Source organism: Phascolarctos cinereus, unplaced genomic scaffold, assembly GCF_003287225.1.
Source record: "Phascolarctos cinereus isolate Bilbo 61053 unplaced genomic scaffold, phaCin_HiC Scaffold_726;HRSCAF=1367, whole genome shotgun sequence".
NCBI classification, from domain to species: domain Eukaryota; kingdom Metazoa; phylum Chordata; class Mammalia; order Diprotodontia; family Phascolarctidae; genus Phascolarctos; species Phascolarctos cinereus.
In genome coordinates this window covers 350,520,507-350,538,705 of record NW_027556098.1, presented here as the reverse complement: position 1 = coordinate 350,538,705, position 18,199 = coordinate 350,520,507, and the positions used below count along the sequence as shown (strand labels likewise).

Here is an 18,199-nt window from a genome sequence, read left to right as displayed (position 1 = left end):
GCCTTGTCTCAAAACTGATTTTTCCTATTTTACTTTACACTTATTACTCATAATTCTTCTCTCTAGTGTTTAACAGAACAAATATAATCATTCTTATACTTGATGGGCACTCAACTACTTTAGCACTACAATCAAAATCTTCTAGAATATTCTTTTTTTTCCTCTAAACATCCTAAATTTCTTTGTGGTATGAAACAGCATGGATTAGAAAATTTTCATTATCTTAACTGAGCAGTATTTCAGCTCTCTCTTCTATATTTTTGTCACCTTTAAATTAAATTGCTATAGCATCAATCACTTTATCCAAATTGATAAAAATTTTAATGGTACCAACTCAAAAGTAATTCCACAGCATATTTCACTGGAGGCCCCCTTACAAATCGACACATAATAACTCACTATCTGAAAAAAAAGAAACCTCAGAAATCATTAAAGGCTAAGGTCAGGTTCTTATTTTATTTTGTTTTGTTTGTTTTTTGCTAGCCCAAATTTTTATAAATAAACTAGAGATGGGGGCAGCTAGGTGGCGCAGTGGGTAGAGCACCGGCCTTGAAGTCAGGAGGACCTGATTTCAAATCCCACCTCAGACCAAACACTTGACACTTACTAGCTGTGTGACCATGGGCAAGTCACTCAACCCCGATTGCCTAAAAAAATATAAATTAAGAAAAAAAATAAACAAGAAATAGATTACATTGTGTGGTGTAAAATGGATAATTTTTATTACGTACATTAGTAATTGCTACTCTTCCAAGCTCTGGGACCACAAGAAATTGGCAGAACCCAGGAACTCAATTTCTCCCTGTAGAAGGCTAGGTACTAAACTCTCAAAGTTGTGTTTCTAGAGGCAATGCTGAGCCTGGTGCTTTCCTGCAGTATTCCCTTTTGGCCTCTAGAAAACTGGGTCTTACAATTCTCATATTTTAGATTATTATAGTGGCAAACTTAAGGTTGGGCTTACCCAGGAAATCCTTATCACTTATACCTGGTTATATTGGTTGTCCATAGTAGATGTCAAATAAAAGAATGTTGAATTGAATTGTATTATGAAACTGTTAACATACCTCAATATTACTTTTAAAAATAAGCAGGTGTATTTTTATGGCCAGGAAATTCTATTCTCTGTGATTTAGAGCCATTTATTTTGCAACATCATCATATTTACTGAAATAAAATGAAAGCATGAAGCCTCTTCAATAAATGACCAAAAGGGGGTAATTTCCAATACAAGGTGATAACACTTCTCAAACATCAGATACATTTCTCAAACTTTACATTACCCAAACAAGCAATACCTTCTACATGAAGAATTTGAAGACCTGCCCAACTATTTTTCCCTAAATCCTTTGTATTTTTTTGTTACATTCATTCTGCATATACATATGTGTGTTAATGTTCTCTCCTTTGATATAATGAATATAAGCTCCTTGAAAATAGAGTCTGTTTTATTCTTTTGCATTTATAAATAGGGATGTGCTGATAAGTGTGCAAATGCTGGTAACAAAAGTACTGGTAATGTGTTTAACAATTGGCTTTGCAAAAAAATAGATAAGTGTATAAATAAAGAAATGAATGAATGAAGAATAAATGAACAAACAAATCAATAAACAAATGGACAAAGAAATGAACGAATGCATAGACAGGCAGAGAGCTAAATAGATAGAGACAAATGCAAGACACTCTATTAAGGTTAGTCTATATTACTAACATTTTCTCCATTACTTTCTTAAGTCCAGGCAATCAATGAAACAATCCCTGACTTTTAGTGTTTGCAGATTTCCAAGGTGTAAATACTCATCCTGAAATTTTAACAATTAGCTCTTATGAACCTGTTCAAGTTTTCTTCAAAACATCCCTGCTTAATTACCTTCACAGCTCTATATCAACCAAAATTTCCAGACTCATTTTATATTATTCTCTCCACCCCAGACATATTCTGTGATCTAGCCAAATTAGTCTCCCTGTTTTTCCCATCTCCATACTTTTGCACTGGGTCTCTGCAATGCCTGAAATGCATTAACTCCTCACTTCCACCTCATGAGATGCCACTTTCTTCAAGATACAGATCAACTATCATTTTATACATGTAGCCTTTCCTGATCTCCTTCTCCTTTCCTCAATTTCTGGTACCTTCCCACTCTAACTATCTTTTATTTAACTATCTTCTTTGCAGTAATTTTCTTCATATTTATTGCGTATGTACTTGAGTATGTTCTTATTATCTATCCCTTCAGAATATAATTTCACTGTCACTCTAAGCCCCGGCCCTGCAACAGGCAACATGGCTAAACGTATCAAGAAGGTTGGAATTGTTGGCAAATATGGAACACATTATGGTGCATCCCTCAGAAAAATGGTGAAGAAAATTGAAATTAGCCAGCATGCCAAGTATACCTGCTCCTTCTGTGGCAAGACCAAAATGAATAGACAGGCTGTGGGTATCTGGCATTGTGGATCCTGCATGAAGACAGTAGCTGGTGGTGCATGGACCTACAATACCACCTCTGCAGTCACAGTCAAATCTGCCATCAGAACACTGAAAGAATTGAAAGACCAATAAAATCTTCTTATCAAATATCTGTAGCCCATAGTCCAACAATAAATGGGTTAATTTATGGAATAAAAATTTAAAAAAAAAAAGAATATAATTTCTCTGTGAATAGAGACTGTTCTATTCATCAAAAATTGTTCCCCAATGTCTAGCCTAGCATGATGTCTAGCAGTAGTAGGTCCTTAATGAATACTTGTTTCTTGTTTGCTTGACTTTTTTCTAGGTTCATGATCTATCTCTGGTCTTAGGTCCCATATTATTCATTGAGCAGGAATTCCTGAATAGTTGAATTCTCTTAGAAATGAAAAAAAAAAAAGATGGGTTGGGGATTAAAGCCAGTGGTGACAATTGCTTGGGACTAAAGGAGGAGGGAAATCAAGGGAATGATAAGGAAGAGGAGGAAAAGAAGAAAGAGAATGCTAAAAGGAGGATAAGGAGAGAGGAAAGGAGGTAAAATGTGGATAGAATCAGAATGGGATAAGGGAATGCAAGTGGACTTCAAAGCTGTAATTAGGACAATATCATAAGAGAAGGGGAAAGGAAAAATAAAAAATGATGTACTGGCTCAATAGATGGACTAAGAAGCAGTAATAAGTCACAGAAACCAATGGTTCATGGGGTGCACTGGGTGCACCCCCTGTCCCTAGGCCTTATTCTAACCAAGAATGAACAGTAATCATTCTATTCCAGTTGACTATGAAGAATCTTTGTGGGGTCAGCTTCTGGCCATTTAAGGCTCAAGTTTGCAAATCTCTTGATTGGCTGTTGAGTTAGAAAAGAAAAAATGTCCATGGGGTGCCACACCTGGTAGAAGAAGCAACTTCTGGCTGATGGCTCTTCTTGGATATAGCTGTACAGATGACTAGATATAATCTCAATGAGGGGTGAAGAAGCTCTTCTCTACCCTAATGATGCTACTTTTGTTTCTCCTATGTGTTTATTTCCTTTAATATTAACTTTATGAACAGATTAGGCAGTTATCCTCTTTCCATTCCCTACCACCAAGGTGGAGAAGAGTGTAAGAGCTAGGGCCTAACAAGTAGGAGAAATGGATTGGTATATCTGAAGAGTTGAGGTCACTGGAAAGTTCAAGTTTGGCTATTGATCAGAAAAAGCCAGTACATAAATAAAATTGAATGTGTAATTAGAAGCCTTAAGAAAAACGGATTTATGATACTATCAGTTTCATAGCTGCATCTGCAGCTTTGAATTTTTACTGAATCCCATTTAAATCATAAGATACCTTATTCCTGCCTCCCTTTCTGGGAAAACTCCTTAGACTTTCCAATTTTTATAATTAGCAGCTCATTAAGTAATAACTTTCAGCAGAGTGGAAAGTTGGGAGCAATAAACCAAAGAATGTGAAAATAAGGAGCCCTCTTCTGAATCCCTAAAAAATGGTCCATGTAAAACCTGAACATCTAGGCAAAAACCAAGGACTAGGATATGTTTCCAGGCTTGAGGCCTCAGCCAGTTCAGTTCCTTTACGCTCTTTGGGGATCAAGTCAAAAAGACTCTGGTGGCCATAAAAAAAAAAAAAAAAGACTGCAATTAAAATTTTAAAATACTGTAATCAAAACTGGCTGTAATTAAAATTGGGAGCAATTGTGCACTATTGTGTATAATCGTGTAAGTAAAGTGTGGTTGCTTGTATTTATATAAATATACCTAATTGCATCATAAAATTTCAGATGATAAAAGTTTGAATATGTGGGTGTTAAGGAAGTGAGTGATAATAATGCAAGAGTCTCACTCAAGGCTTATTTTTTTTTCTAGGGCAACAATGCAAACAGGAGAATCTAATAGCAAAGCATCTTTAATCACACATTTATTGCACCCAGGGTACTTGGGACAGCATTAAACAATGACAGCTCTTCTGGAGGAAAAGCAATTCTGCTCAATCATAGAAGAAAAGGTGACTAAGTATGAATATTATGATTCAAATGACGAGGAAAATAGAAGAGCTACAGAAAGAGAGTGCAATGTGAGGACAATGTACTAACCAACTTAGACAAAAAATAACATACTAAAAAAGTATAGGAACATGACAGAGATGTATGTAACAGGCTGGCATAATCCTTTAAGGATAATGTAATAGGTACTAAAGCAGAGAACGGGGGCAGCTAGATGGTGCAGTGGATACAGCACTGGCCCTGGAGTCAGGAGGACCTGAGTTCAAAGCTGGCCTCAGACACATAACACTCACTAGCTGTGTGACCCTGGGCAAGTCACTTAACCCCAATTGCCTCACCAAAAAAAAAAAAAGCAGCAACAACAACAAATAAAGCAGAGAATGTGTGGAAGCCAGTGAGAAAAACTAAAGATTAAAAAAAAGGAACAACAACATATTTTCTATCTTTAATACTTTTACATTTTTTCTCAAACAATGGGAAAATAAAAGGGACAAAGAGTGGATCTCTCCCTGATTCAAAAGGGTCAATAACCAAGGCAAAAAGAAGACATTGTTTTAAAATGTCATTTTTTCCCCCACAACACACACCCAAGTAAATCATCCTCAGACCAAACAAGACAGAATAAAAACAATTAAAAGGAAGTAAAAGCACACGATAAATAAAGAGATAGCAGCCTTTGCTTAATTAGTTAACTGGCCCAGATAAATTTTCACCCGCAAGATTTAGAACTTGAATGAACTTTAGTAGACATTTAGCACAACTCTCTTTTTTCAAAGATGAGGGAAGCTAGTGAAGACACTGAGGTTAAGGTGACTTGCCCAAGGTCACACAGATAGTAACAGAATAAAGATTTGAACCTAAGTTCTCTGACTCTAAATCCAGCACTCTTTCTGTGGCATCATGCCTCTCATATCCTTCATAACCCTTATATCCTTGGGTGTTCAAATAACTGTTATATGTGATTACTAAACCACTTTTAGTGACATTTTAAATATCAAGCAAAATGGAAGAAGTATTTTCCTAAAATACAAATCTTAATTATTCCATTGTCTTACTCAATAAATTCCAATAGCTCCCTATTATTTGCAGGATCAAATATAAGCTTCCTGTTCATCAGTTAAAGCCCTTTACAACCTGGCCTCCCCTTACTTTTCTAGCTTTATTGCATACTGACCATTCCCATACACACTGCAGTCCAGCCAAACTGATCTTCACACGTTGCTCAAACATGAAATTCTGTCTCTTGCCTCTGAGACTCTTTCCTGGCTGTTACTAATGCCAAGAATGCACTCGTTCCACTTCTGGCTCTTGGAATGTCAACTTGTGTCACCTCCCATCCCCAAATCAGCTGCCTTCAGCTGCCTTCTTTCCCATCACTCCTCTCTCTCTGTCTCTCTCTCTCTCTGTCTCTCTCTCTGTCTCTCTCTCTGTGTCTCTCATTTTATGCATTTATTACAATATTTATATGCATATATGTATATATGTGTATATGTGCTATATACATATACACACATATGTGTTTGTGTATATATGCCTATATACATATACACACATATGTTTTTTCTCCTCTGGCTAGAGTATAAACTCTTTGAAGACAGATTGTTTGACTTTTCATCTTTATATTCTCAACATGAAGGGATGTAATTATAATGTACAGTTTTGATACTGTGTTATATGATTTGATGTGATATGGTATAGTCATGTATTATGCATGTAATTTACATGTCTCCATCTAAGACTGAGACATTATTTGTAATGAAGTTATTAAATACATGGATCAGGGAAATGTTGTAGATAGAGATAACACAGTTTAGCAAAGTGTATGGTTAACTCATTTTATTTTAATGGAAAAGGTAGAGTTGCGTGTTAGACGACAGTATGACTAGATGAGTTCAGAACTGTTTAAGTCAGGCCTGCACAATAATACAGCTCGAGGGCTGCTTGTGGCCCACCAAAATGGCCCATGGACCAAATGTTGTGTAGGCCTGTTTTATATTCTCTACATTTTTCATGTGCTGCCAAAATGCTTTGGTGGGCCCCAAGAGGCTTATGTTGTGCTGGCCTGCCCTAAGGGAACTTCACATAATCAGTTTTCCTGAGGGATTTGAATTTTCAAAGGGTAGCAGAAATCCTTTTGGCAGACCACAAACTGAGACCAGGCTACCTGTGATGTTGTACAGACCTGGTTTAAATGATTGAACACATTAAGAGTTTAATGTCAACTTGATATAAGGTCACCAGTGGAATTAAACAAACAAACACACACACACACACACACACACACACACACACACACACAACACAAATGAAGTATATTTATAATTTTTTTTCAGGTCACACAAAGCCAGAAGGGATCACTAATTCTAGAAATGATAGTAAGGATCTAAAATTACCTTGACAGATTAGAACATTGGCACTCATAAGAAATATAATTTTGTTTAGACATTTAATGTCTTTTAAAATTTTAAATAATCATCTTCATAAGTAGAAACTGAAGGAGGTATGATTAGACACAAATTCATTTGAAAAAAACATCTAAAGGTTTTAGTGGACTAAAAGGTCCACACACATATATTTTAAAGTATGATACAGCAATCAAAAAGCTTATGCGATCATGGCATGGTTAAAGAGACATATCTTCCAGAAAAGTGGAAAAGGGAGGTGATAGTTCCACTTAATCTGCCCTGGTCAAATTTCATCTAAAGTATCCTGTTCAGATATGGTCACCAAAATTTGGGAAAGATGCTGTTCAAATGGAGAGGTAATCAGGATGGTAAAAGCCTTCTGGTGTGTGCAGAGGAGAATCATTTGAAAGGGACTAGAGATGTTTATTTGTCAGAAGAGAAAGCTCTGTTGGGGTATGATAGCTGTATTCAAATCTTTTAAGTACTTTCCTTCTGAAAAAGGTCTTAGGCTTATTCTGTTTGGTCCTCAAAAAAAAAAAAACAAGGCAAATAACAATGGATGGAAATTGTAAAAAAGTACATACAGGCTTTATAACAGCAGAATTTTTCTAAGATTAAGGCTATTCAAAAGTGGAATGGAATGCCTCAGGAAGTTGTGCTTATCTAGGTAGGTTTCCAAACTTCAAATACCTATTGGATATGTTGTGGAAGTATTTCTTTGCAGACATAACTTAGAATACATCTCTATTGAGTACCTGGCCATAGCTCACACTTTGTGATTCTGTATTCCTAAGCTTAAAAACTAGATGGCTCTTCATCTAGAAAGAATTACATATTTCTCAGTGAGACCTAATTTTTCTAAGAAATTCTTAGGTAAGGACAACTTCTAACACCAAGTTAACTTAAACAAAAAGGTTTAGTTCTATGGCAACTATGTGACTTTTGGCAGGCGGGACCTCCAGAAGAACCTACCTCATGATGGCTAAAGAACTAATTAATCCCCTATACAAGTAGATAATCTATAGGTTTCACAGGGTTATTACTTAGATGATACTGCAAGGACAGGTTATTTTGAGCACTAAATCATTTTTATGTTCTTGATGGGTTCAGCTAGCCAAAGGGTAAAAACTATTCCATCAAGCTTCTCATAGTCAAACACTGACAAATACTGATACATGTAAGAATTATATTCTTCTGGTTTCAGTTACTTTGCCAACATAAGAACTTGGTTGGTAGTAATGAAACCTCAGTTTGAATCTTGATTTTGACATTTTCTGTCTGTACGTCCATGAGTAACTTCATGTTTGTAAAATGCTTTGTAAGCCTTAAGGTACTACAATAACAGTAATAAACACTATAATAACAGTAATTGTCATTATTACTATTACTATTCTTATTATCTCAGTTTCCCTATGGATAAAATGATGATAATAACAAACAACCTAACCAACAGGGTTGTTGGTGGGAGTGGGGGAAGTATTCTATAAAAAGCAAAATAATGTAGCAATTTAGTGTTCTGATCATTTCCTTGAAAAAATTCTCAAAGAGTTCAAGAGCACAAATGTACACATCAACAACACAGAAGCTAGGGCTGTTCCTCAGACATTAGAGGTTGAGGTGAGGTTTCCCAAGAAAGACTTCCTCATCAAGTCCCCCAGAGTCCCTTGAGGGTTAAAGGATTGAAAGGGGAGGGGAAGATCAGGATAGTGACTGTCTGTAACATATATAGTCATTGCTCACCCATTCACAATCAAATATGAAACCACTGTCATGCTTTCATGGCACCATGAAAAAAATTTGATTTCTGGCAGCATCCATATGTTGAGGCATGTTGAGCCTTGGTTTGTTAACACCGTGGACAATGGACTTAGCACTTTGCTACTGTCATGAAAGTTATTGTTTTCTATTGGGTTTAGCCTTTAGGTAACTAATTGCCTGTTATAAGGGATAGTGCCTTGGGAACTCGTTTCTTTATGTGGGCACTAGTCAGGTATCCTATTACTTATCCTCTATTCTCCTAAAATCCAACATATTTATTGTTTTCCTATTTCTGAGTGTCCCCATTACTGAAATTGCATTTTATGAGGTCAAGTCAATTGAATCTGAGATACAGTGACTTTATTAATGTGGTTTAGCTAGTGCCATGCAAAGAGCATTGAATAAGGGTGGATTTATATGAACTGAAGCATGATGAAACATGTAGAATCAGAAGTAGAATATGCTTCATAAACAAATGACTGCATAAGTATAAGTAAAAAATAATGTTGAAAGGAAGTCAAATTCTTAATAATGATAAAAGCCAGTATTAATTGTGGAGATCAGATGATGATATGGTCTTCTCTCTACTCATCAAGAGGTACAGGACACTATGGGAACAGGAGGCATAGATCTACATAGTCATATGTGGTCTCTGTATCAGTGGCTTTACTTTAACTGTTTTTCTTTTTCACAAAAGAAAAATCAAATTGGAGGAGATGAGGATGATGGTAGGGAATTCTATTCCCTAAGCAGGTATGTCAGACGCCCCTGATTATTTATTCTTAGAGCAATCACTTCAGCCTTCATCCCCAGTGAACTGAACCCTAGGACCTAGGGAAATGGATATCTCATTAACGGAGATTTAGGTAGGGCACAGAGATTTTTGAGTAATATAAAAACCATGCATTTGGGGGCAAAGGTAGGAATTCTGCAAGATCTGCAGCCTGAACATTGCTCCTTTTCATGCTAACAGACCCATTCAAAGTCTTATATTCACGTTAGTGATCTAATTTCCACACCTGTTCTTAATCTATTAATTTCTGGCCATTTGGGGGCAAGGAGAGAGGGAAGAGAAAAAAACACAATCCATATGCAGCTACCATATCCTTACTTAGTGGAACTCATAGAGAATTGGGATCCCAGAGTCCACAGGATCCTACACAAGTGATAGAGATCATTATTCTGATTTCTGATCGGTTGGTTTCTCACATAGCCAAGGCTGATGGGACACTGACCCTGAATACAAGCAGTCACTCATTTATTTAAAGTTGTCCATGGCTGCTTGTACCCCTAACAATCTGCAGCTCTAACCTAGCTTCTCTGACCAAATCCCCAATGGTACAATGCTTGATGTCCAACAAATCTTCTCATTCCATCTTTGGCAATCATAGACACTGCCCAAGATGACAGAAGACTGAGAGAGAAGGAAGACACCAAATTTCATTGTCAGCCACCAATATCATCTTCAAAAAGGCAAGTGGTTTTTAATTACAAGCACTTGGAGTTAGGGGCATAAAGATTATGTGTTGGGAGATTCAGGATTCCTTTTTCCCTGAAGGAGTTTTCAAGTAACCCCCAGACTTCATATTCTTTAACAGATAGTTCTGAAATATTACTAGCATACATATATGGCCTTTTTTCTCATCAGTTCAAAAGTTTTTAGTGACTCTTCTTCACCTATATGATCAAATTCAATTTCAAGGCCATTCATAAGCTGGTGTCAATGAACCTTTTCTAGCCTTATTTCAAATTATTCCCTTTCACTCATGCTATATATTATCCAACTGGACTAGCTATTGAGGAGGCAATATACCACAGGACTGACAGTGTTGTACTTGGATCTAGAAAGACTTGGGTAGTAGACACTCTATGTATGCAAACCTCCCCTAAAACTGACTTTCCTCATTTATAAAAGGGGAATAATAATAGTCCTTTTCTGTGAAATGTGTTGTGAGCATTAAGATAAAATATGTAAAGCATTAGGAAAAATTTAAACTGCTATATAAATCTGAGTTGTTTATCGTCATCATCATCATCATCAGTTTTGTTCATCTTGTTGCTGTCCATTTAAACAGTTTACCATCAGTGCTTGGAAAAATGTCTCTCCTCATTTCTGCCTGTTAAAATTGTTTCATACATTTAGGACTTATCTTTAGGACCTCCTCCTTCACAAAATCTCCATCACTTCTCCAGCTGGATTCAATGTCTCCTCCAATTTCCTCTGGCTATTTGATCTGGCTCTCTTCTTTACTCCTATCAAATGCTATCTTATATTATAGTTATTTGAGTATATGTGTTATCATCCACTTTATTAGAGAAGATCATCTCTCTGGTTGATGGAATCAATCAATTTTTTTTCACCTGTTTGTCACTTCTCCCCACTTACCACAGGGATTTGTATGAAGTAGTGGCTTGTTAAATGAAATTTGAATGAATCAATGAATGAGAAAGCCTGACTACTGCCATCAGTTTTTGTTAAAGGAGTAATTAGTGATCCTTTCAATGATCCCAAAAAACTGAATGACTAACTAAGCACAGCTACAAATACTGTTCCCAATAACAATATGGATGTCCTTGACAACCACTTCTTCCCATTCTTTCATCCAAGACCAAATGCTTCTGTTACTGAAACATCACTCACCAAATTGGAAAACATGTAGAGTAGACATTATTATAGAGTACAAAGTGGTGGCCTCTGAATCAAGAAAACTGGGAAGACACTGGAATTAAGAGGGGTTGAGGAAGACTTTTTATAGAATGTGAGATTTTTAGTTGGGACGTAAAAGAAGCCAGAGAGGTCAGTACTGTGAGTGAAGGAGGGAGAATGAGAGTATGAGAGATACCCAAAGAGAATGCCCAACATTGAGAGATGGGGTGTGTTATCCACGAAACAGCCAGGATATAAATGTCACTGGATGGAAGACAACGTGTTAGTGAATGAGGTTTGAGAAGACTGGAAAGGTAAGAGGGGGCTATATTATAATGGGTTTTGAATTCCTAACAGATCATTTTGTATTTGTTCCTGGAAGCAAGGAAGCCACAGGAGTTTATTGAGTAGGGGAGTGATATCTGCATTTTACAAAAATCACTTAAATGTCTGAATGAAGGATGGCTTGGAATGAGGAAAGACTTGAGGCAGGCAGATCCATCAGCATATTATTGTGATAATTCAGATGTGACATGATGAGGACCTACACTAGAATGGGGAGAATGTCAGAGGAGAGAAGACAAGTTCAAGATATGTTGAAAGATGAAATTGGCTGCCCTTGGCAACAAAATGGATATTGGAATGGGGGAAGAGATAGTAATAAATACAGGATGATCCCTAGGTTGTGAGCCCGAGGTACTGAAAGGATGGTATTGCCCTCTATAGTAATAGGGAATGGACGGAAAGAAAGGGTCTAGGAGGAAAGACAATGTGTTCTGTTTTGACATAATGAACTTCAGGTGTCTACTGGAGAGCTAATTCAAGATGTCGAAAGGGTAGTTGGATGCGAGATTGGAGGTCAATGGAGAGATTGGGAGAGGTAAGGTAGATTTGAGAGTCATTTGCTTAAAGATAGTAATTAAATCCATGGGAGATGATAACATCACAAAGTGAAGTAGTTTAGAGAGAAAAGAGAAGAGTGACCAGTATAGGACCCTGAGGGCTACCTATGGTTATAGGGAATTATCTGGAGGAAAATCCAGCAAATGAGAAAGAGGAGTGGTCAAATATATACAAGGAAAACTAAAAAAAAAAAAAAGTATTGCCCCAAAGCTTAGAGAGAAGAAAATATCAAGAAGAGAGCAATCAAAAATTTCAAAGCCTACACTGATATCAAGGAGAAGGAGAATTGGGAAAGGACCATTGGATCTCACAACTAAGAGACTTAGTTACTTTTGAGACAGCAGTTACAGGGAAATGACAAAATCGGAAGTCAGATTGTAAAGAATTAAGAAGAAAGGGAAAGGAAATTGGAGGCATCTATTGTAGATAGACATTTCCAGGAGTTTATACAAAGGGTAGAAGAGACATAGGATGGTAGCAGGGATGGAAGTGTTTTTTTTTTCAAGTGAGTGTTTTGTTTTTTCAAGATAAGGGAGACATGGTCATGTTTGTAGGCAGTAGGAAATGAACCAAAAGAGAGAGAGAGAGAGAGAGAGAGAGAGAGAGAGAGAGAGAGAGAGAGAAAGAGAGAGATTGAATATAACTGAAAAGGTAGAGATAACAGCAGAGGCAATATGGTGAAATGGTATGGAATGGGATCACTTGAACAAATAGAAGCATTAGCCTTGGTAAAGAGTAAGGTCATTTTATGATATGAGACATGAGTAAAAGAGGATTGTTACAGAAGGTATCTGAGTGATGGAGGGTGAGGAAGAGGGGACAAGAGGGAATTCATGGTCAATGGCCTCAATTTTTTCAGTAGCATTTGAGTCAAGTTTCTCAGCTGAGAAAATGGGGGAGGGTAGGAGGCATGAGGAGGGTTGAAAAAAGGAGGTTTGGCAGAGCAACTGTATAGAGTAGGATAGCGACCTGATAAGGGAGATATGGTTGGATTGACTAGCAGCAATGAAGGCCCAGTTGAAGTTACATAACATAAATTTGTAGTGGATCCAATCAGAATGGTGGGGTGATTTTCACCTCCTTCATTCAGCAGCAAGTGTGTAGTAGTGATAATGAAGAATGGTGGGAATGAGCCAAGACTGAGGCTTGGTTAGGCATAAGAAATGATATGACAAAGGAATTCAAGAGAGGAAGATAGAGTAAAATGAAATTATTTACCAAGGAGTCAAGATGGGAAGAAAAAGAGTAGCTAATTCAGGAGAGATGGCCTGGAAGAGAACTGAAAGGTTAAGGGATTGGAGGTCCAAGTACAGATAAAGAGTAGGGTTATGTAAAGAGTGGCAGGGGAGAGGTGAAAAGTCAATAGATTATGGTCAGAAAAGGAGGTTTCAATTTTTTTAACATAGAGGTGGTACATGGCAAGATCAAACATATGACCATCTTTGTTTATGGCTGGAGTTGGATGGAGGAGTGGCTCAATGGAATTGAGTAGGTCAAGGAACTCAGTGGTTAGGGTATTAAGGGAGAATCAATACATATACTGAAGTCCCCTAGCATCAGGGCACCAGATACCATGATTTGTATTGGATGGTAGATATGAAGAAAATAAGCCTCAAAGGAAGAGAAAATATTGAGTGATTGTGGAAGAGAGAGAACCTGGAAGAAGCCATGGGGAGCCTTCACATCATGTAGAAGAAATCCAGTCAGTACAATCTCTTTGCCTTCAAGACAGCCCCATAGCAGTAGGACACAAATGAGTATGTGTCCTAGTTTATTTAGATGGGTAGATTTCTTTGTATTCCCATTTTTTCTTGGCTTTCTCTGCAGATGGGGCCTGGTTCCCAAGCCTGTAAGCACAAACTTTGTATTTTCAGTCATAGCCTTGTCTAGTTTTCAGTACACACTCAAAAATGTCAATCAAAAAATAACCTTTGAGATAAATTAATGACTAAAAAAGCATTTGAAAAAGCTGACCAAGTGCCAAGAACTGTTGTAATTATGAGGATAGAAATTTGGTAAGAAAGATATCTCCTGCCCTTCAGGAGCTTATATTTTATTTATTTTATTTTTTGCTCTTTTGTCATTATTACTATTTTATAATTAATTTATTCATTTTTAGTTTTCAACATTCACTTCCACAAGATTTTGAGTTTTAAATTTTCTTCTCCCCACTCCCCAAGATCATGTACAATCTGACATAGGCTGTACTTATATATTCAAATTGAGCACAGTTTTTCATTAGCCATGATGGAAAGAAGAATTAGAATGGAAGGAACTATGAAAATGAAGCAATAAAACAAAACTACAAAAGAAAAGGAGAGCAAAAAGTATGCTTCCATTTGCATTTATACTCCATAGTTCCATGTCTGGATGTGGATATCATTTTCCATCATGAGTCTTTTGGAGTTATCTTAGATCCTTGCATTGCTGGGAAGAACCAAATCTATCAAAGTCAGTCATCACACAATATGGCTGTTACTGTATACAATGTTCTCCTGGTTCTGCTCATTTCACTCGGCACCAGTTCATAGAAATCTTTCCAGGTTTTGCTGAAGTCTGCCTGCTCATCATTTCTTATAGCGCAATAATAGTATTCCATTATATTCATATACCACAATTCATTCAGCCATTCCCTAATTGATGGGCATACCCTCATTTTCCAATTCTTTGCCACCACAAAGAGAGCTGCTATAAGTGTTTTTGTACATGTGGGTCCTTTTCCTATTTTTAGGATCTCTTTGGTATACAGTCCTAGAAGTGGTATTGCTGGGTCAAAGGGTATGGAAAATTGTATAGCCTTTGGGCATAGTTCCAAATTGCAGGAGCATATATTTTGATAAGTAGATACGAAAGAACTACCGTAGTGGTGGCCAGGGAGGGATGTTTTGGTTCAGAAAGTTACAGAGATGGTGAGTTGGACCACAGTAAAGTAATTACATGACCCTTCCAGGAGCAATGGCAGAGTTCATGATATCACGGTTACAAGACTGTAGACTGGGCAGAAGAGTACTTTCCAAGTACCTTTGTACAAAGTACAAAGAAAGTAACAAGAAAGTTAGAAAAGTTGTCTGCCAAAGAGCAGAAAGTGAAGTAAAGCGTAGGCTGAGAAGTCCTGGATACAAGAAGGTTTAAATCTTCAGGGCAAGGAGCCATAGAATAATTCAATCCAACAAGCATTTATTAAGCACCTACTGTATGAAAAGGATTTTGTTAGATATACCAAGACAATGATGGTGATGATGGTGATGTTGGTGGTGTCCTAGAAAATTATCACAACAAGCATGCTACAGAGATAAAGACTAAACAGCCGCTGTCTACAATATGTTTATTTCTTACTTGAGAAAACATAATGTGTATCTAACACAAATTGGAAAGTGATGGAGCTAAAGGAATGTGAAATAGACTCAAGGAATATTTAAGTGTGGAGAGAATACTATTTATTGGGTTGACCAGAGATGGCTAAATCAAGAAGGTGATATGTGAGTCAATACTAACACACTAATTCTACCAAAAAGCAGGAAGACACAGAATGATTCAAGTATCTTCTTTCTCCCCTTCCATTTCAGGGAGTGCCATCCAGATTCCTCACTTGATTTCCTTTTTCTGCCTGCCATGTCTTCATTCAACAGCTCTAAAGTTGAAGTCGTCACCTTCCTCTTGATAGGAATCCCAGGATTGGAGCACATATGGATCTCAATTCCCATCTGTTGTATATATTTTGTCACCATTTTCGGTAACTGTACCATCCTCTTCATCATTAAGACCGAGCCCTCGCTTCACAAGCCAATGTACTATTTCCTTTCCATGCTGGCCTTCTCTGACCTGGGCCTGTCCCTGTCATCCTTACCTACAATGCTAAGAGTCTTTTTATTGAATGCTCCCAGAATCTCTGCTGATGCCTGCTTTGCCCAGCAGTTTTTCATCCATGGTTTCTCTCTCATGGAATCTTCGGTTCTTGTGATCATGTCTTTTGATCGTTTTATAGCTATCCACAACCCCCTAAGATATAGCACTATCCTTACCAATGCAAGAGCCACCAAACTTAGCCTGATGTTAACCATGATAAGTTTTTTATTGATTCTGCCATTTCCTTTCAGTCTGAAGAGCCTGATATATTGTAAGAACACCCTCCTTTCCCATTCCTACTGTTTACACCAGGATGTCATGAAACTGGCTTGCTCTGATAATAAGGTTGATATTATCTATGGCTTCTTTGTTGCTCTGGTAGGCATGCTGGACTTAGTATTAATTTCAATTTCCTACGTTTTCATTCTGAAGACTGTCTTAGGCATTGCTTCCCACCAAGAACAACTCAAGGCTCTCAGTACCTGTGTCTCTCATATTTGTGCTGTGCTTATTTTTTATATACCTATCATTACCCTGGCTGTTCTTTACCGCTTTGGCAAGCATACTCACCTACTCATTAGAATCCTAATAGCTGATGTCCTTTTGTTGGTCCCACCATTAATGAACCCCATAGTATATTGTGTGAAGACTCAACAGATACGAATAAGAGTCTTGAGGAAGCTGCATCTTAAGTAGAGTAGCAGGAAGTCCTAGCCACTGTCTATGCCCAGCCTACTAGTAAACTTTGATGTAAAGGAAGGAATCTATGCCCCCTAATGGATAAATTGGGAATGAAGAGAAAAGAATCACAGCATGTGGAAATTTGAAGGCACTTAGAAGGGCCTATCTAGTTCATCTTCTACTCAAAAAGAATTTCCACCATAATGCATTTTATAAGCAATCATCGAGCCTCCATTTAAAAACCACTGGTGATGATGATATAACACCTCTCTAAGCAATCCATTTGCAGCCATAGACATCAGACAAAGTCAAGGATTTTGCCACATTTAATTCATTTCAGCATATTTATCATATGCAATACCTAGCCAATTGTCTCTCTACCCTGATGACAGATGTGTGTTTCATCACCTTACCACCTGGACCAGAGTTTGATTGTCTTTTACTGTTGTTTTCATATACATTAATATGGGTATCATGTATAGTGTTCACCTGATTCCCTGTAGGTACTGTTTAGGAATTCATACAAACTTTCTTATGCTAACCTGAATGGCAAATATTGTTCATTTAAATGTTCACATTTTACAATTGGTTTAATCATTTCTCAATCAATGGGCATTTTATAGTTTGTCTCCATAAAAATTGCCATAGTTACTATTTTGGTATACACAGGTTTTATCTCAATCATAGAACTCTGAAGGATGGTAAGCACAAAAATGGGATTCCTGGATCAAAGCATATAAACAGTTTAATGATTTCTCTTGCATAATCCCATTTTTTCCCACCTAATCATTTCTGCTACTTAAAATTTTCAACAAGTCTAAATTATAAAAAAAAAAATCCTGAAGGCCCTCCAATATTGAAGATTTTTATTTTTAATCATCTTTGACAGTCTGAGGAATATGAGATGAAACTTCAGGTTGGTTTATATTTGTATTTCTTTTATTATTGGATATTTGCAATATTTTTATATCATAGTTGGCACTTCCTAATTCTTTTTGAAAATTATTTATATATTGAGAATTTGAGTATTGGGAAATTAATCTTGGTCTTAAATATTTGCCTTGAGCAAATATGTCTTTTATATATAAAAAAGTCTTTGCTATATATAAACGTATTTAAATATTTATAAATATAAATAAGTATGTATATATAAATGTATGTCTTTGATATCTGTCCTTTATAAAAAAAAATTGTTACAGTGGCCTTTTTCAATAGATTTTCATCTAATTCTGGTCAATTGGCTATATTAAAAAAAAACATAAAACTGTTTTATGATTTCTTCTTTTACTTGTTAGATTAAGAATATTATTTTTTTCCCTTTTTCCATACTTTCTCTCTTCCTGTCTGCCAAGTAAGACAGCACTAGTGCACCCTCCCTTATTAGGCACAGAAACCAAGCATCCTGGAAACTGCTCCCATGTGAAAGGTAGTACAGGAGTTGGGGTAGACAGGCTTGAGCCTAGACCTTTGGCTGCCTCTTCTACTTTATTTATCT

The 18,199-nt window shown here is 36.8% G+C and overlaps 1 protein-coding gene and 1 pseudogene across 1 annotated transcript; both read left to right on the top strand.

The window, feature by feature from the left end:
• Positions 1-2,281: 2,281 nt before the first annotated feature.
• LOC110195252 (large ribosomal subunit protein eL43 pseudogene) lies at positions 2,282-2,632 on the top strand (annotated as a pseudogene).
• A 13,157-nt stretch (positions 2,633-15,789) lies between these two features.
• Positions 15,790-16,719, top strand: LOC110195224 (olfactory receptor 51A4-like). The gene has a single exon (XM_020967858.1). The coding sequence runs from the start codon at positions 15,790-15,792 to the stop codon at positions 16,717-16,719; it is 930 nt and encodes a 309-aa protein (XP_020823517.1).
• The last annotated feature ends 1,480 nt before the right edge of the window (positions 16,720-18,199 follow it).

Coding starts and splice junctions, on each gene's coding strand:
- LOC110195224 (XM_020967858.1), top strand. CDS start 15,790: ATGTCTTCATTCAACAGCTCTAAAGTTGAAGTCGTCACCTTCCTCTTG.